Source organism: Manis pentadactyla, chromosome X (genome assembly GCF_030020395.1).
Source record: "Manis pentadactyla isolate mManPen7 chromosome X, mManPen7.hap1, whole genome shotgun sequence".
NCBI lineage: Eukaryota > Metazoa > Chordata > Mammalia > Pholidota > Manidae > Manis > Manis pentadactyla.
Window position 1 is genome coordinate 110,367,342 of NC_080038.1, and position 20,811 is coordinate 110,388,152.

A 20,811-nucleotide genomic window follows, 5' to 3' on the forward strand; every position below is an offset into this window, starting at 1 on the left:
ATTAAGGGAACTCTGGGACAATAAGAAACATCTGAACATTCACTGTATAGGAATCACAGAAAAAAAGAAAAAGAAGTAGAAAACTTATTTGAAGAAATAATACCTAGAAATACCCCTAATCTAGGGAAGGAAATAGACATCCAGATCTAGGCAGCAGACAGAGCTCCAAATAAGATAAACCGAAGGAGGTTCACACCAAGACACATAGTAATTAAAATGTTAAAGATCAAAGAAAGACAAAGACAGAATCTAAAAAGCAACAAAAGAAAAGCAAAAATTAAGCCACAAGAGAAACCCATAAGGGACCTGGAAAAAGATGGCAGAGCAGGAAGGCAAGGTGGAAATGTTCCCACACATGACACCAAGGAAGCAACTACGGCAAATACAACTGACCCTGAAGACTACAGAACAGACTATCTACTCTTGGTGAAGAAGACCACACAGAGAAGGGTAAAGTGGCACAGCCACGACTGATCAGGACCCAAGCCCTTCCCCCACCGCAGCCAACAAGCAGGAGGGAGAGGAACAAAGCAGGACTGAGAGAAGTACTCAGGCCTTCTGCACACCTGGCCCTGGATATCTGCTCTGGGAACACGAGTCCACAACTACATTAGGCTTTGGAGATTAATGGGGCTGGACACCAGGGAGAGCTGGAGCACTCTGGGAGGCTGAGACTCCTGCCAGTTGTGGAGAACAGGCACACTCCAACAGTCTTGCCAAGACCCAACACAGTAGTGGTACTTTGAAAGAGTTACCAGCAGTGGTAAAGGTGCCAGAGGGGCAGAGATTGGATGGAGCTCTCTCCACAAGAGAAAAGGAAGTAGACGATACTTCCCCAGCCATCCCTCAGCCCAAAAGTTCAGGTGCTCAAGGGAGCCAGCTCCAAATGCTCCATCCCCCTTGTTGGTGGCTCAGCCCTGAGCACATCCCTACACATCAGTTTGCCCACCAGGCCTTCACTGGTCAGACTTTGCTGCCTAGCAGGAAGAAGGAGACATTGCTATCTGGCAAACAGAGGAGGGCTTTCCAAGCTTTCTCAGCCTTCTCTTGGCCCAACTGGGGAGATGCCTGTGGGAGCCAATAAAAAGCACTACTTACTCCTCACTGGTAGCCCAGCCCTAGGCTGTGCTCCCCTGTGTATCACCCAGCCCACTCCTTCAGGCCACCAGCGCATCCATCACTGCAGGGAAGGTAGACAGCAACACAGCCCACAACAATCCCAGCAAGAATGCTGCTGCATGGCTCACAAAGTGCTGGCTGGAGCAAACTGTCATCCACAGAACTGAGGACAGCCACGGCCACCAGACAGGCAGAAAGGCAGCCCCACCCACATTCCCAGCAAAACACCAGCTGCAAGACTCACAAAGTGCCTCTTCTGACAGAAATCAGCCACTGCTGGAAGACAGGCAGAAAGGTGGTCACACCCACAACTATCCCAGCACAAACACTGCTGCATGGCTCACAAGGGGCCTCTGCTGAGAGACATCAGCCACTGCAAGCAGACACCAAGAAAGGCAGTCCCGCCCATTACATTCTGAGAAGCACCAGCTGCAGGGCTCACAAAGGGCCAGGTGAGGTGAGCTGCCAGCCACAGCAGAACAAGATCAGTCACTGCAAGCAGAGAGTCAAAAGGGCAGACTCACCCATAGCCCACCAACAGCAACTGGGGCTCCACTGCAAAGGAGAACCAGGCACAGATAAGTTAAGAGTCTTCAGCTTCTGGGCACCAAAAGATGCTTCCTTTGTAAAGACATTAGTCCCTAGACCAGGAGGCATAACAGATCTATCTAATACAAAGGAAGAAACAGAAACCCTGACAAAAATGAAGAGGCAGAGGAGTATGTTACAAACAAAAGAACAGGGTAAGACACCAGAAAAAGAGCTAAGTGAAACAGAGATCACCAATCTTCTTGATAATAATTTCAAAGTAACAGTCATAAATATGTTCACTGATATGAAAAAAAGTATTGACAATCTAAGGGAGGACTTCAGCAAAGAGAGGCACTGAAAAACAGCCACTAAGAGCTGAAGACTACAGTAACTGAAATAAAATATACAGTAGAGGGAATGAATAATAAACTGCTGCAAGTAAAGGAGACAATCAATGAGATGGAAATTAGAGAACAGGGAAACCACAAAGCTGAGGAACAAAGAGGAAAAAGAATCTCTAGAAACAAGAGGATGCTGAAAGAGCTTTGTGACAACTCCAAATGAAACAATATTTGCATAACAGGGGTACCAGAAAGAGAAGAGACAAAGGAATAGAAAGTCTCTTTGAGGAAATAATTGTTGAAAACTTCCCCAATCTGGGGAAGGAAATAGACACGCAGGTCATGGAAGTGCAGAGAGCCCCTAACAAAACAAACCCCAAGAAGACAGCACCAAACCATTTAATAATTAAAACAACAAAGATTAAGTATGAGGAGAGAGTACTGAAAGGAGTTAGAGAGAGGCAAAAAAATTCCTATAAGGGAAACTCAATCAGGCTATCAGCAGACTTCTCAGCCAAACCTTTACAGACCAGAAGGGAGTGGCATAAAATATTTAATGTATTGAAACAGAACGATCTTCAACCAAGAATCCTCTACCCAGCAAGGTTATCATTCAAGACTGAAGGAGAGATTAAGTTTCCCAGATAAATGAAGACTGAAGGAATTCACCATGACTAAACTGGCCTTTCAGGATTTGTTAAAGGAACTACGACAGATGGAAATGTTCTTAAGCCTAAATAGATTTCACCAGTGATAAGAAACTCACAGTAAAGGTAGTAACAAATTATTTACCAAGCAAGTACAAAATCAAAACAAAACAAAAGTAGTAAAACCAACTATACACAAAATCAAAAAAGGGATACACAAAAAATGCAGATTATGACATCTCATACATAAAGGGTGGAGGAGGAAGAAGGAAAAAAATAGGTACTTTAGATTGTTTGAAACAGAGCAATCATCAAGATAATATAAACCATTATATAGTTAGGAAGCTATCCAGGAATCTTATGGTAACCACAAACCTAAAGCATATAAGAGATACACAAAAAAATTAGATAAATCTAATCACAACACAAGAAAACCATCATATAACAAGAGTAAGAGAGTAAGAAAAGAACAGAGAGGAACTACAAAAACAATCAGAAAACAATTAATAAAATGGCAATAATTAAATACCTATCAATAATTACCTTAAATGTAAATGGACTTAATGCACTAATCAAAAGACATAGTGTGACAAATGTATAAAGAAACAAGACCCAAGACCCATCTATATGCTGCCTACAAGAGGCTCATTTTACATAATGACATATACAGACTGAAAGTGAAGGGATGGAAAAAGATACTTCATGAAAATAAAAAGCAGGGGTTGCAGTACTGAATATCAGACAAAAAAAATTCTAAACAGAGAAAGTAACAAGAGACAAAGAAGGACATTACATAAAGGGATCAGTCGAACAAGAAGATATAACAATAATATTTATACACCCAACATAGGAGCACCTAAATATGTAAAACAAGTACTAACAAAACTAAAAGGAGAAACACAGTGTAACTGAATGATATCTGGAGACTTTAATATCCCATTTGCATCAATGGACAGATCATCCAGACAGAAAATAAATAAGTAAACAGGGGAAGTGAGCAAATATCTACAGAACATTCCACCCAAAAGCAGCAGGATACATATTTTTCTCAACAGCACAAGGGAAGTTTTCCAGAATAGACCACATATTAGGATACAAAAAGAGCATCAATAAATTCAAAAAGATTGAAACTGTATCAAGCATCTTTTCAGATCACAATGGTATGAAACTAGAAATGAAATACATGAACAAAAAAAATCCCACAAATACATGGAGGCTAAACAACATACTTCTAAATAATCAATGGATCAATAAATAAATCAAAGAGGAAATCAAGCAATACATGGAGACAAATGAAAACAAAAATACAACAGTTCAAAATATGCGGGATGCCACAAAAGTGGTTCTAAGAGGGCAGGTACATAGCAGTACGAGCTTACCTCAAGAAACAAGAACAATCCCAAATAAATAGTCTAAACTAACAATTAAAGAAACTAGAAAAAGAACAAATGAAACCCAAAGTTAGTACAAAGAGGGACATAATAAAGATCCGAGCAAAAATAAATAAAATAAAGAATAAAAAGTTAGAAAAAAATCAACAAAACCAAGAGCTGGTACTTTGAGAAGATAAACAAAACAGACAAACCCCTAGCCAGACTTATCAAGAGAAAAAGAGAGGACACAAATAAATAAAATCAGAAATGAAGAAGGAATAGTTACCACAGATATCACAGAAATATAACTATGAAAAATTACATGCCAATAAATTGGACAACCTAGCAGAAATGAACAACTTCCTAGAAAAATACAACCTTCCAAGACTGATCCAGGAAGAAACAGAAAATCTAAACAGACCAATTCCAGCAATGAAATCGAACTGGTAATCAAAAAACTCCCAAAAAACAAAATTCCAGGACAAGATGGCTTGACAGCTGAATTCTACCCAACATTTAAAGAAGAGCTAATGCCCTTCCTTCTTTAAGTATTCCAAAAACCAGAAAAGGAGGGAATACTTCCAAACTCATTCTAGGAGGCCAGTATCACTCTAATATGAAAATCAAACAAAGACACTACAAAAAAACAAAATTATACACCAATATCCCTGATGAACATAGATGCAAAAATCCTCAAACAAAATATTAGCAAACAATTAAAAAATACATAAAAAGATCATCCATGACAACCAACTGGGATTTATTACAGGCAAGGATGGTATAATGTTCATAAATCAATCAATATCATATACCACATTAACCAAAAGATGGATAAAAACCACATGATCATCTCAATAGATGATGAAAAAGCATTTCACAAAAATCGACATCCATTCGTGATAAACACTCTCAATAAATGGGTATAGGAGAGATATACCTCAACATAAAAAAGGCCATATACAAAAGACCCACATCTAACATCACACTCAATGGCAAAAAGCTGAAAACTTTTCCCCTAAGATCAGCAAAACAAGGATGTCCACTCTTACCACTTTTATTCAACATAGTACTAGATGTCCCAGCCATGGCAATCAGAGAAGCTAGAGAGATAAAAAGTATCCAAACTGGTAAGGAAGTAAAACTGGCAGTATTTGAAGATGACATGGTATTATGCACAGAAAACCCTAAAGACTCCACAAAAAAACTATTCGACCTAATTACTGTATCAGCAAAGTTGCAGGAAACAAAATTAATACACAAAAATCTGTCGCATTCCTATATATTAACAACAAACTAGCAGAAAGAGAAATCAGGAAAACAATTCCATTTACAACTGCCTCAAAAAGAATAAAATACCCAGGAATAAACCTAACCAAGGAAGTGAAAGACCTGTAGTCTGAAAACTCTAAGACACTCATGAGAGAAATTAAAACACAAATTAATGGAAATCTATCCTATGCTCAATAGGAAGAATTAATATTGTCAAAATGGCCTTCCTGCCCAAAGCAATTTACAGATTCAATGTAATCCCTATAAAAATATCAATGAAAGTTTTCAAGATAATCCTAAAATTATTAGAGCAAATAATCCTAAAATTCATATGGAACCACAAAAGACCCTGAATAGCCAAAGCCATCCTGAGGAAGAACAACAAAGCTGGTGATGTTACATGCCCTGACTTCAAGTTATACTACAAAGCTACAGTAATCAAAACATTATGATACCGGCACAATAACAGACCTATAGACCAATGGAATAGAACAGAGAGCCCAGAAATAAACTCACAACTATATGATCAACTGATTCTTGACAAAGGAGGCAAGAATATACAATGGGGAAGAGACAATCATTTCAATAAATGGTGTTGGGAAAACTGGACATCTACATGCAAAGAATGAAACTGGATTATTGTCTTAAATCATACATAAAAATAAACTCAAATGAATTGAAGAGTTAAACATTTAAGTTGTTTCATTTAAATAGTGGAAGAAAGTTAATCAAATAATTTTAAAACAAAACTGAAACCATAAAACTCCTAGAAGTAAACATAAGCAATAAATTCCTGAACATTAGCATTCATAATTTTTTTCTGAATATGCCTCCCTAAGCAAGGGAAACAAGAGCAAAAATAAACAACTGGCACTACATCAAACTAAAAAGCTTCTGCGTAGGAAAGGAAACCCCTCAACAAAACACAAAGACATTCTACCATCTGGGAGAATAATTTTTTGCAAATGATATATCTGATAAGGGGCTAATATTCAAAATATATACCGAACTCATACAACTCAACACCAAAAAAAAAATGATGCTCCATACCCCTAAATCTCAGGTAAATGCAAATTAAAACCATAAATGAGGTATCAATTCACAAAGTCAGAATGACTACTATCCAAAACACAAGAAAAAACAAATGTTGACGAGGATGTAGAGAAAAGGGAACCCTCATACACTGTTGGTAACACTGCAAACTGGTGTAGCCACTATGGAGAACAGCATGAAGGTTTCTCAAAAAACAAAATAGAAATACCATACAACCCAGCAATTCCACTTCTGGTAATCTACCCCAACAAAAGTTTAAATCATTTATGGTAAAATATGTATGCACCCGTTTACTGCAGCTTTATTTACAATAGCCAAGATATGGAAGCAACTAAAGTGTCCATCAAAAGATGAGGGAAAAAGATTTGGTACATGTCTACAGTGAATTATTATTCAGTTATAAAAAGGAAAGAAATTTTGTTATTTGTGACAACATGGATAGAACTGGAGGGTATAAAGCTATGTGAAACAGAAAAAGATGAATACCATATGGTTTTCCTTACATGTGGAATCTAAACAAAACAAGTGAACCAACAAAACAGAAACAGACTTATAAACACAGAGAAGGTTGGTTACCACTGGGGGTGGGGAAATGGGTAAAATATGTGAAGGAGATAAAGAGGTATAAACTTCAAATTATTAAATAATTTAGTCACAGGAACAGAAGTATAGCACAGAGAATATAGTTCATAGCGCTGTAATATCTTTGTGTGGTTACAGATGGTAACTACACTTATGGTGAGCATTTAGTAATGCACACAATTAATGAACCACTAAGTTGTTCATCTGAAACTAGTATAATATTATATAAACTATACTTCACTGAAAAGAGAGAAAAGTTAACTTTTCTTTATTCACTAATGTTTTCTTGTTAAAAACACAACATACAAACCAGTAAACAATATAAAATTTATAGTTCATGAAAACCGCCCTTATTAGAAAAAGTGAAAAGTAATATATTCATTTTAGTGGCAAGAACAATAAAGGAAACTATCCATGTAATTCTTTAAAGTAAATTACAGAAACAGTAAGTTGTTTCATCTAAATACCAGAAGAAAGTTAATCAAAAGAATGTAAATTATAAGAAAAATTGTTGAAAGGTATGATGGTAGGCCAGTTAGAATAAAATAATTTTAAAAACAGTCAGTTCAACTGAGATAATATTCTGAAAAGTTATTTTCATTGGTGATAGAGAAAAGGAATAATGATGAGTAAAATATTATGTGAAAGAATGTATTGTATATAAAAAAAGACCATGAACTGCAAGGAAAACAGTAAGGTAGGTTTACATAGTTTAATTGCAGTCACTACAAGTGGTATCAAATAAATATATCTCAAATTATAATAAAAATGCTGTTTTAGGGGCTCACATAACCTAGCAACACATGCAAAAATAATTGCTGATTAACCAAAGAAAACAGTAAGAAAAGTTCATTAAAAAGTAATTAATTCTCTAAATTCCAGCCTTTTCAATCTCCAAAACTCAGTCCCCACATTTAACTCTTTCAGCTGGTTTTCTGCTCTTTACCTTAATATTTACAAATATCATGCTTCTACTGCTACTTTTAAATTTTTCCATTATAGATTTTATTTGTTGAGATCTTAATAAGGAAAATGAAGACAAGTTTCTTACATTACTGCTACCACCACTATCATGTATCATCAACACCATGGCTACCACTCTCCCACATCCAATCCCCATCAACTCACATAAGCACACTTCCTCGCTCTTCAGATGCACAGCATAGTGGTGAAAGCATGGACTCTCAAGTTGGACTGCCTTAGTTTGAAACTAGGCTCTTCATGCCAGCCATGTGACCTTGGACAAGTCACTTAATATCTATGCCTCTATTTCCTCATATATATAAAATTTCCTTCTATTGCCTTCTACATATAAAATGAGGTACAATGACAATGCCTGTTTTATAGGGCTGTTATGAGAATTAAGTGAGTTAATGCATTTAAAGCATTTTCAACAGTGCCTGGAGCATAGTAAGTGCTATAAAAATCTCTGGTATTATTATAGCTACGTCACAATTTCTCATTTAATCAAAATCTAGTATTTACAAATATTGTGAAAAAGAAAACATTCACAGATAAACCACATAGGTTAGATTTTACTTCCTTTCGCCTATAAATTTTTGTTTTTCCTAAAGTGACTAAAAGACCCATTTTTTCCCTTTGCATAATTTTCTGTATGCCTAAAATTCATTCCTGACCTTGACAGAACTGTAAAACCTCTCTCCATGTTGACAAACCCAAGTCATCTATCAGGTTTTTTTCTTCTTTTTCTTTTTTCCTTTTGAAAACAACCCCCCGCACTCCAAACTTTCTGGATGCTTTCTAGGCTTATGGATACCTGTCAGTTTTGGACATGAAGAATTCCTCTTTCTTAATTTGCTCCCTCATTTTGATATAGGACACCCTTTGCTAGCTTCTTAATAAGGGTACTTGAGAGTTATAATTTCTGAGACCTTGCATGTCTGAAACTTTTTCTACCTTGCATTTGACTAATAGTTTGCATGCAGAAAGCTGGAAATATGGAAATATTCTATCAGTCTTTGAAGGCATCATTCTAGCATCTGCTAGCTCCCTGTGCTGCTGCTGAGAAGTCATTCTGATTACCACTCCTAAGAGTGAAGAAATAAAATGCCAACTGGAAGCTCTGTATATGTGGGAGAAGTTTACCAATGGTGAGCCTCACTGTCTAGTGATTAGTGACTAGCTATTTCAACAGAGTACCCCCCTGAAGATCAGTGTGTATGTACATTCTAGTTGAATCAGTTTACCATAGGAGAAACCCACCAATCCTGCTTGAGATACATAAGACAAGATGCAAACATTCTAGGAGCCAAGCAAGAGAAGTCTACTGGAGAGTCCCAACATTCAGTATGTAAGCATTTACTGTTTTCAGTATGGGGGTCTCACTCTTGCCCATAGCTGTACCTGAAGTCCCTGACTCTGGTTCAGTCTCTCTGTAACTTTACTGTCTGATAACGGTGGCCATTAGCCACATGTGGCTATTTAAATTTAAATTAGTTAAACCTAAATAGAACTAAAATTCAATTACTCAATCACACCATATACTTTCAAGTGTTCAATAACATTTGTGGCTATTGGACATATGGACAATGCAAATACAGAATATTTCAATCATCACAGAAAGTTCTAATGAACAGCACTGCTCTAAAGAGTAAACTCCAGGATTCTGCTAAGGCAAGGAGTGATAGTCATTTGGTTGCTGAGCTGAGGGAGAGAATCTAAGAGAATCTGCCTACTCTTCAGAGTAAACCTCAGGTTTCCACTGAGGCAAGTGAGGGATAGTCACGTGGCTGCAGAACTAAGGGCAAGAATCTGAGGGTTTAAATCTTAGACCTGTGGTGTCCAATATGGTAACCATCAATCACACAAAGCTATTTAAATTAATCTAAATTAAATTAAATTAAATTAAATATCTGGTTACTTAGTCACACTAGCCATATTTCAAGTACTCATTACCTCCATATAGCAAGTGGCTACAGCACAGATTCTAGAACATTCTCATCATTCAGAAAGTTCTACTAGATAGCACTGCCTTAGACATCCTACAGACCACGTTTTCAGCCTCTCCTCTCTATATTTACAGTTAGATGTTTACTCCAATACCCAAGCCATTCCCAAGTTTAACACAGAAAATCAACTTGCCTCTTGTTGACACAAGTCTCCTATAGTAGACACGAGTTTCAGCTTTCCCCATGTGAATAAGGCTTCTACTACCAGGACCTTAGCAGCCTTATGTGAATTAGAAGAGGCACCTCCTTTGGAATGAGTGGTATGTACCAGTGCAGGAAGAAAAAGGCAACCATTCTTCCCGATGTATGCAAACACTGTACAGGGCACACAGCTTGGAAGCAGAACATAGGCTGGCATTTCACTGCCATGTGCCTCCTCAGCCAGATACTCATGCAGTGTAAGTAGAGATCCCAGTTACCATTATTCTATTTTCCATTTCCCAAAATTCTATTGCCATCTCTTCCTTGCTTGACCTCTTCTCTCTCAACCTTTGTCCTCATGGGTGTACATCTTAGTGCAGTCCTTTACCATCATTTCAGTGGATTTCACATTGATTTAATCCTCAAACTAAAAGTCTGAATTAATAACTATTCCACTTATACCTTGTTCTTTCTGTTACGATTCCATCTATCAGTTCTGAGAATGTGCTCCAAACACACAACATATCTTAAGCAGATTATCTGAGTAGGACTAAGGTAGAAAGACATAGTCTATCCGTTTAAAGTAACACTGACACCCAGAATTATCAGTTCACAAGCAGAAAGTTGATAACTGGGTTTTCCAAATCCTATTCCTCAAAAGCTAAGCTAAAACTCCTTCCAAAAGCTAAAACTCCTACCAAAGTGAAAAAGTCACTTATAAAACCCCCCTGACAATAACAACTCAACAACAAACTGACTCGTAATTCTAATGCTTTTTGATTTACCAGTAATAGATATAATTATGAATAAACATAGAATAAACAAGTATCATATTTTTGTTACAAACCTGTGCTGGTGGTACTTGCAATGGATTGTTATCCAAAATTATTACTTGCAAGTGATGCAGCTTCCTGTAACAAACTGGAATTTCGGTCACTTTATTACAAGAGAAATCCAGCTTGACTAAGGGAAGATCTCCTAATTCTGTTCAGAAATGAAAAATAATTAAATTAAATTTTACATAGTTACTCTTTTATTCATGTCAATAAAAATAGTTAGCATCTTACCATCTGGCAACACATGAAGATTATTTCTTCTTATATTTAGCTCTCTAAGTGAATGCAATTTTCCCATTTGTTGGGGAAGGACCTGAATCTCATTGCAGCTAATATCCTAAGGAAAGCAAGAAAGCACAATTATAACAAACTGAGAAATATAGATATATTTCAACTTTTAAACTGAAGGACATGACTAACAGCTAGTAAAAGTTACCTCTAATGTCATTTTTCTAAAGGTAGATTACCTGTCAGGTTTCAATTTACAGTACATCATGAAGTCCACCCAACACAGTTAACATAAACTTTTCTGTGCAGAAATTTGAGGTTATAACTTAGTACTACTACATAAGTCAGTCTTTTGAAAATCTCAACTGAAGACCACTCTCACTAATTAAAACCAGCGGTAAGAATGACCCATTCATTCAGAGGTAAAATAAAAGGCAATTATAATCATTGTGATAATCTGCCAATTATATGAGTTATTTTTAGACACTTGATAGGCAGAAGCTGAGAAAGTCAAGGATTTACCGATGTGAGCTGGAGAACCAAAGACTGTGGTCAGACTCAATTTAACTAAACCTCTTTCTCAAAGGGATACAAAACATGAGGGGTTACAAGCTCAAAGTTTTGTAGCTCACATCATAAGCCAAAGACATTATAGGAGATCTGAACTGGAAATGTCTCAAGGTTAAACTAAAATACAAGCCCTTATTTAAAGATAAATGACACCATATTTCCATAATAAGAGGATAAAGAACAGCTTAAGTTAACTGTGCTCTCCTCTCCCTCCCCTTTCTTAGTACCACATCAAAAAAAGGGAAGAAAAATCTGCAACAAGACCTCAGACAGCACCCATTACAGATACACTGCAAATGAAATTCATATTCTACTGCAACTGCCCCCAATTTCCAACTGTCACTGGAAACTGTATTAGCTTAGAAGGAAAGAAGTGGTACATAAATTCAATTTTATCAACAGTAAAAATGGCAGGAGGGCTAAGTTCAAAAGAATATTAAAGTCATGTAAGGAAGAATCCAATAAACCTACAAATAATAAGAAAAATGTATTCTACATACTTCTTTCAAACTGTATCTAAGACATCTTCATTCAACAACAAATATTTACCAAATACCAACCATTAGCTAGGCATTGTTGCAGGTGTTGGGGAGACAGCATCAAGGAATAATGCAAACAAAACTTCCTGCCCTCATAGCTCCTTGAGGAGCTAGAGTAGATTATATAATATGCTAGAAGGTGATGAGTGCTAAGAAAAAAAAATCAGGGTAAAGGAAAAGGGCAGGACCAGTGGCAGTGGGGAGAGATATTAGCAATGTAGATTATCTCATAGAGAAGCTGATACTTGAGCAGTATTGTCAGAGCTGAGTATGAGCCATGCCAATATATAAGAACAATATTCCAGACAGAAGGGAACATAAATGTAAAGGCTCTTAAGCAAAGTATGGCTGACATATTAGAACAGCAAGGAATCCAGTGTAACAGGAAGAAAGTGTGCAACAGGGAGACTAGGATGGGAGGAGAGGTACAATTTTGGTTTTTAGTCAGAGAGACGCGAGCAAGAATCAGAAACTTCTAAACAGAGGTATGACATGACCTGACTTATGTTTCAACAAGATCACCTTAGTTGCTATGTGGAGAAGAGGCCATTATCCAAATAATGGATAATAAAATTGGGGGAAATGCCCTTTAAATACTTTGCTTCCTCTCAAAGGTGTCTAATATTGAAGATTTCTGTATAGAAAACCCAAAGAAATTTGATAGATAGCTGCCATTTCCCAGGAGAAATAGACCCAAGCACAGAAAACTGACCCAACTCACCAATGTGTATTGGAGGCTTGAGAGTACTTCCTAGGTTTCTAATAATAGAATTTCACTGTAGTTGACTACCACATTCTTGTGGAATGGTGTCATGGGAAAATATTCCAAGGACAGGTTATATCCACAAGTTTATTATGTGACTTACAATTGTCAGTTTGCCATCCTAATGCTATCTGTCCACTGTTACTGATTTCAAGGGTTTATAAAGCATAATAATTTTATAGTGCCTAGTAAAACAATTATATTTAATAGTTTTTAACCATTTCACGTAAATAAAAATACTAGACTAAGTCTAAAAACCCTAAATGGTTTTTTGAAGTTTCATTTATCCAAAACCTATCTCATGTAATATAATTTAGAACATAGGGCCAAAAACTGAATTAAAATAAAGAGAAGAAATTACAGAGCCATAGAATATCAAAGCATAATTTTCATTAAATCTTTCAACATATTAACAGTGCCCAGGTCAAAGAAAGTAATGGTCTTCCCTTTTATTGTGAATGTGTTAGATCACATCTGGAATCTTATTTTCATTTGCGAGCACAACACTAAAAGAAACCTTAATAAAAGGGAACATTTTCAGGATAGAAATAGCTAAAAATAAAAGGAATAAGAAATACAGGAAATATAGAAAGGAATACAAGTAATAAAGATGTTAAGCTACAGAAAAACTAGTCTTAGAGTTTGGTAAAATGGAGAATAAACACACAACAAATTACAAATATCTGAAGGGAAAAGAAGTTGTCATTTTCTATAGTTCTTTACATGGTGGTCCCAGGACCAATGGATAGAAGTGATAGAGGCGTGTATTTTAGTTCAAAATAGGTAACAATATAAAAGGGAAGACCATTACTTTCTTTGACCAGGGCACTGTTAATATGTTGGAAGATTTAATGAAAAAAGATGAACCCTCATATTTTCCTCCCCTTCCTTGTGTTATAATTGCATATGCAGGTACTCCTTAATGAATTAAAGAAAGACACTCCTGAAATTTCTGTTCATTACACTCTGTTTGCACCTTAATTTCTCAATATAAAATCTCTGGTAATTTCCTCAAGAAAACTTTTGGCCCTCCACACATAATAAAGTCATACTTAAGAATACTTTTAAAATATCTTTGTATTGGGAAAGCATTACTCAAGGTAACACAGAAAATAAAAATAAATAGCATGGTATATTTTGTGAGGTGGAAGTAACAGAAGGCTGAAAAAATAGCTCAATGCTTTGAGGGTCTGACTATGTTTCTCTCAGAACTCAATGTCCTTTAATACCCAAAATGTTATGTTCAAAGTAATTACTTTAAACTCCTGTATTTTTACAATCAATTGTATATAATGGCCTCTTTTCATTTATCTTGGTCCCAAGAGTGTTATAAAAATCACATGAGGATATAGAAAGGGTTGTTTTGTTCTTTCTACTGTTTGCAGGCATTGTACTCTTCTTTTATCCCCTTTCTCCAAGGCTCTCATAGTAGCCCTGCAAAACCTTTAAAACAGATGAACCCTCATATTTTCCTGGTCTAAGAACTTTACTGTCCACAAAATGGATAGACAAATGCCAACTCGTTTGAAAAGCATTTCGTAAGACTTGTAAGCAAGCCTTACGACCTCACCAGGACTGAGGAACAACCTGGCTTTTATTGTGGCTGTGAGCTAAAATCAAACATAAGCCATGGTATCTCAAAAGTTTTCTAAAGACAACTTAGGTATATACCAAGTTATTCTTCTTTTTTTAATTACAGTGAAATTCCATAAAGGACTGATTAATAAAGTTACACATATGCATATTATATATAATCAATACAACTATTTTACTCACCAATTCCATCAAATCTTTTAACTTCCCAATTTCTTCTGGAATGGATACCAGTTTATTATTACTGATGACCAAAACTTTAAGAGGAAGATCAAATAGGTATTTTGGCAATGTTGATAAAAGATTTCGACTGAAAAGAATAAGAAAGTCTTATTTTAAGAAATATGTCTGAAACCTGACATGTTATGTTGAAAAAGAATAAATCACCTCAAAAGTAAAAAGAAGCTTTCACTTCTTAATGAGTGCTTACTTTGGATCAGGCTAAAATCCTAACATGCATTATCTCATTTAATCCTCACACTAACCCCAAAGACAGGTAATATTATCATCTCCATTATACAAATCAAAAAACAAAGGTTATAAGTGGTTAAGTAACTTGCCCAGGCACCAGATTGCAAAGCCTATCCTGTTACCTATGATATTGTCCTATATACAACCACCAAAACCCAGAATTATTCTTCTGAGCTAGAAAATGCCAGAACCTTGCTCTCTGGTATAATTTCACTATATTCTGTACTTTCATACCTGTAACTAGGGAAAGGTTCCAAGGATAAATCTGCATGCAATATATTCAAATTTATGAAAAGAAGGGACAGGATTATATCTTCAAAAATAGTAACCTTAACCCACTGCCTTTTGTTACAGGTTTGTGGCAGAACAGCCTATTAGTGCCTTTACCTCAGTTCAAAGTTAATACAGCATTCCTATTTCTGTGGATACATTAAATATAACAAACAACATTTACTGAGTGCTTACTATGTGCGCCATGTTCAGGGCAACTCAAATGAATTAACCAGACTAATGCTCACAACAATCTACTTTACTAGGAAGACAGATACTATCATTGTACTATTTTACAGATGAAGAAAACAGCAGTAAAGAGATTAACTGCTCAGTCACACAACTAGTACATGGGAGAGCCAGTATTCAAGCCCAGGCAATCTGATTCTGGGGACCTTTTACCCTTAAACTACTGTGGTCAAATTTATATTCCAATGCAGACTAACCCAAATGATCCCTGCTATAGACAATGTCTGTGTCCTCCCCTCCACAACAATTACAATGGTAAAACTCAATACCCAGCATTTAATGATGTAAATAACTGTCAAATCACTATGTTGCAAACTTGAAACCAATATAAATTTGAATATCAACTATATTTCAATTTAAAAACAAAACCTAATCCCAAATGTGATGGTACCTGGAGGCAGGGCCTTTGAGAGGTGATTTGCCCTCATGAATGGAATTAATGCCCTTTTACAAGACCCCAGGGAGCTTCCCTGCCCCTTCTGCCATGTGCAGATACAGCTAAAAATGGTCACCTATGAACCAAGAAGTGGGACCTCACCAGACACCAAATCTGCGAGTGCCTTGACCTTGAACTTCTCCAGCCTCCGGAACTGTGAGAAATGAATTTCTTTTGTTTATAAGCCACCAAGTATATGGTATTCTGTTATAGCAACCCAAAGAGACTGACAATCCCACTACCAAAACATATGAATTATTATCACTACATTTATATACTATCAAGCATTCATAAGCAACAAGCTATTATTCTTCCTGTTTTACAAAATGACATTTATAGACCTGTACCTAGCATTTTGTGTAACATGCACAGCAACAAAAACGTGGTGTTACCACAAATGAGTATTTGAAGAACTTTTGCCCCATTTTATGCCTGCATAGGATGTCCAGAAACACCACACTGGTTTTAATCACATGGAAAGACTTTTAAAAAAAAGAAAAAGACAATGTCCCAAAGCAGCAATCCTGGCCAGGCTACTGGAATATCAGATATGCTAAGAACCTGTCACAATCCTTGATACTTTCAGGATCAAGCAAGATCTTTAGGAAAATTATACTGGAAGAGGAATTATATACGAGAGAGAGAGAGAGATGAAAAATCATCTTCCAAGTTTCTCAAGATATTGTCACCAAAATAAAAAATAAATGGGGAAAATAATGGCACATACAAACTCATTCTCATCTCCCTCAGACCAAAAATAGTTTAAAAATTTGTTTACTTTCTTCACTTAAGAAACTGGTTCATTGAGTCAGCACAATCAGCTTTCTCCAGAATAGGATTTCTTTATACACAGCTAATAAGTCATTAATCTTCACTTTTTTGCGACATGTTTTAGAGGTAGTCAAAAGAAGTCAGTCACTAGAGAAATGTTATTTCAATTTAGATTGTTCAAAAATTTTTGTGACTATAAACAAAAATTAGGAGTCAACTTTTAGAGACCAAAACAAGGAAGAATCACAGAAAAGATTTGGTAAAACTAAGATATAGCATACATGGTAATATGGAAATGTAACTCAATTTTTGACAAATCACTTTTTTCCATAAAGGAACAAAATGAAATAAAAACAAGGACAAATCTTTAAAATACCTCACTTTCCTCAAAACTCACCCAAGCCAGGCCAAGGAAATAAGTACCCAATTAACAAAAAGAGCAACCCAAATGACTGACATCTATGGAAGGGTAAATTCCTCTCACATATTTTAAGGTATAATATGGTTTCAATTAAAATAGTATGTACTGCCAAGTGACAACACAGAAGGTGACATACATAAGGACTGATATATCACAATAAAAAGGAGCAATATTTTATGTATTATATTTTATTTTACTATTCATTATATTTAATACTTCCATATGAAGGAATTTACACAAGTAACTCGAGGGGGCAGAAAGAATCCCATACAAATCAAAAAGAAAAGAAAAAAGAAGAGAAGAAAATGATTCTAAAATTAAGTCATAATACTGTCATGGGGTACGTGGTGGGGACTTGATAATGGGGGGAATCTAGTAACCACAATGTTGCTCATGTAATTGTATATTAATGATACCAAAATAATACATAAAAAAATAAACATAAATAAATAAGTCATAATATACCAGTTTCTATTCAATGTCACTAATTTGAGAGGGCAATTTTTTTACTTATAATAAATACAGGGTAATTAAGAATGAAAATTCTATAGCCATACTGCTTTGATTTGAATCCTGGCTCTACATTCACAATGTAGGGGTGTGTGTGTGTGTGTGTGCGCGTATGTGCGCACACACATGTGCGCACACATACAAACACAACTCTGGGTAGTTAACCTCTCTGTGCTTCAGTTTTCTTTTCTGTAATACAGGGATAATAATAGCATATATCTCAAAAAGCTGTTGTGAGGATGAGATGATGTAATATGAGTAAAGTATTTTTAATATTGTCTAGCACATAGCACTTACTAAGTATTAAAATCAGCTATCATCCATTTCATAACATTCCAACCCTCCCATCCCAATCTATCCAGCCTTGAAATAGCAACAGAAAGTCATAAAAGTATGAAAAATCTGACTCAAGAACTCTTTATGTTTCACTTTAACTAAGGATGCATATAAATAAATCTGTACTGTAGTGCTATAAATCCAGTAAAATATTTCTGATCTAAAGCCTTGCTACTCAAAGGGATCTAAGGACCAGCAGACATAGGCATTACCAGGGGGCCTGGTAGAAATGAAGGCCCCACTGGAGATCTATGGAATCAGAATCTGTATGTTAATCCCCAAGTAATATCCATGCACATATAAGTTTGAGAAACACTAGTCTCAAAAACAAGACCAAAAGCCTATAATGTGGACATATAAAAAATACAAATGGAATACTGTTAAACCAAACCAAGCATATTCCTTTGCGACTAAAAAGGATTAGAACTATGGTAAAAAACAAAATTTACCAAAAAAATTATTTGCTTACCTAATGTTAAGGTATGTTAACATCTGCAGGTTTTTAATGGCTTCAGGAATGGTTTTGATGCAATTATGATATAAATTTAATGTTTCAAGAGGTGCAAATAACCAGACATCAGAAGGAATTTCTGTAAAACGATTTCTTGAAAGATCTGAAAAATAAAAGGTTTATGTGTCAAACATACAACTATATCTATGGTAATTAACAGAACTATTCTCATACTTCCTGAATCACTTAGAATCCAAGCAACTACCTCAAATATTATAAAATATTATCCACCATCACATTGAAGGCAAAAAAAATTGAGAAAAATATTCATGGAAAGCCTCTATATTAATAAATTGTACTTGATAAACTACAATACCTTTAAAGTTTATCTTTCAAAATACTAATAAGGAATTCTGGTATTTAAAAACAAAAAGCTGGGGTATGGAAAAAGATGGTGGCATGAGAAAAGAGGCAAAAACCTCCTCTCAAAACTACATACAACATGAAAGTACAGCAAATACAACCAATTCTGAAAGAGTGATCAGAAAGAAGACTACAACAGATGACTTACATCTGGGGAAGGGAGAGAAGACCTCACGGAAAAGGGTAAAGTAGCAAAGCCACAATCCAGAAGGACCCAAGCCCTTCCCCAACCCCAGCTCACTGGCAAGAGGAATAGAAATGGAGTGGGGAGGGAGTAGAGGCCCAGGACAGCTAAATACCCACCCCTGGAGGTCTACTACGGGAGCACAAACTCACATTACATAGTGCTCTGGATATTAGAGGGGTTGGAAAGCAAAGACAGGCAGAATACTTGGAGAGACTGAGATTCCAACCACTTGTGGAAAACAGGTACCCACAACCAGCTACTCAGGGACAAAAGAAAAGCAAGCACTTTAAAAGACTTCCTTCCCCCTTGCTAAAGGGGCAAGGATTACACATATACACAAGATGGTCCCAGCAAGCTGAGCCCAGCAGGTTGGGAACTTTCAGGAGCTTCTCACACACCATCCCCTTGGGCTTTCAATGAGGCCCTGAGGCCCCCTACTGTTATATGCATCCAGCCGCTCCTTACTCCTGGGCAGCACTAGTTTGCACACCTGCTGCCACTGACACCATGCCAGGCTATCCAGAGGGTGGCCCTGCCTACAGCAGCTACAGGGGCATGTCACAGAGGCTGCTCCCTGTGTACTTGGCTCACTGGCCCTGGCAGTGGAGGCAGGCACTGCAGCCAGGAGAAAGGCACTGCAGCCAGGAAGCAGGAAAGAGCTCCTTCCTCCTGGCAGGCACCAGTGCCACTCACCTGAGAACCCCACCATCGCTACAGAGGCTGGGCAGATCCAGAGAATACAGCTTCTGCTCACTAGAGAGTGCCACCTACACAAACTTATTATTCCATAGTAATCATTACAAATATGAAATGGCAAAAGAACTTGGTACAAACCAAAATCCCACAAACACCGGAAAGAGGGCTCACTGAAAATGAAATCACCAATCTCCTTGATAAACATTTCAAAATAAAAATCATAAACAAGGTCACGAAGCTACAGGAAAATAGTCAAGATCTCAGGGAGGACTTCAAGAAAGAGGTAGAAACTTTGAAAACTTCAGTATCTGAAATGAAAAATAAAATGGAAGGACTTAAAAGCAGATTAGATGAGGTAGAGGAAACATTAATGAAATAGAAATTAAAGAACAAGAATACAAAAAAGCTGAGGCACAGAAAGAAAAAAAAAAGGAGGATCTCTGGAATGAAAAAATATTAAGAGAACGGTGGGACCAATCCAAACAGAACAACATTCACATTATAGGGGTACCAGAAGAAGAGAAAAAAAGGGACAGAAAGTCTCTTTGAGGAAATAATTGCTGAATACCTCTACAATCAGGAGAACAAAAGAGTCTCTCAGTCCATGGAAGTGCACAGATCTCCCAACACAAGTGACCCGAGGAAAACAACACCAAGGCATATAATAATTAAAATGGCAAAGATCAAGGACAAGCAGAGAATATTAAAAGCAGCCAGAGAGAGAAAAAAGATCACATACAAAAAGAAAACCCATCAGTATATCATCAGACTTCTCAGAAGAAACCTTACAGACCAGAAGGAAGTGGCATGATACAGTGAATGCAATGAAGCAGAAGGGCCTAGAACCAAGAATACTCTACCCAGCAAGATGATCATTTAAATTTGAAGCAGGGATTAAGCAATTTCCAGATAATCAAACTTTGACAGAATTTACTTCCCACAAACAGTTTATACAGTGTATTTTAAAGGGGCTACTCTAGATAGAAGTGCTCCTAAGGCTAAATAGCTGTCACCAGAAAAGATAAAACCAAAGTAA

General features: G+C 36.5%; 1 protein-coding gene across 7 annotated transcripts in view; it reads right to left on the minus strand.

The window, feature by feature from the left end:
- LRCH2 (leucine rich repeats and calponin homology domain containing 2) overlaps positions 1-20,811 on the minus strand; it is a 171,606-nt gene that overhangs the window by 92,199 nt on the left and 58,596 nt on the right. For 6 of the 7 annotated variants that reach the window (XM_057495801.1, XM_057495800.1, XM_036917259.2 and 3 more), the window contains exons 2-5: positions 18,488-18,632; positions 14,738-14,864; positions 11,093-11,198; positions 10,873-11,009 (exon numbers count right to left, since the gene is read on the minus strand). In XM_057495801.1, coding sequence (XP_057351784.1) covers positions 10,873-11,009; positions 11,093-11,198; positions 14,738-14,864; positions 18,488-18,632 — 515 coding nt within the window. The remainder of the gene's footprint in view (positions 1-10,872; positions 11,010-11,092; positions 11,199-14,737; positions 14,865-18,487; positions 18,633-20,811) is intronic. The other variant, XM_036917260.2, reaches the window with a different exon arrangement.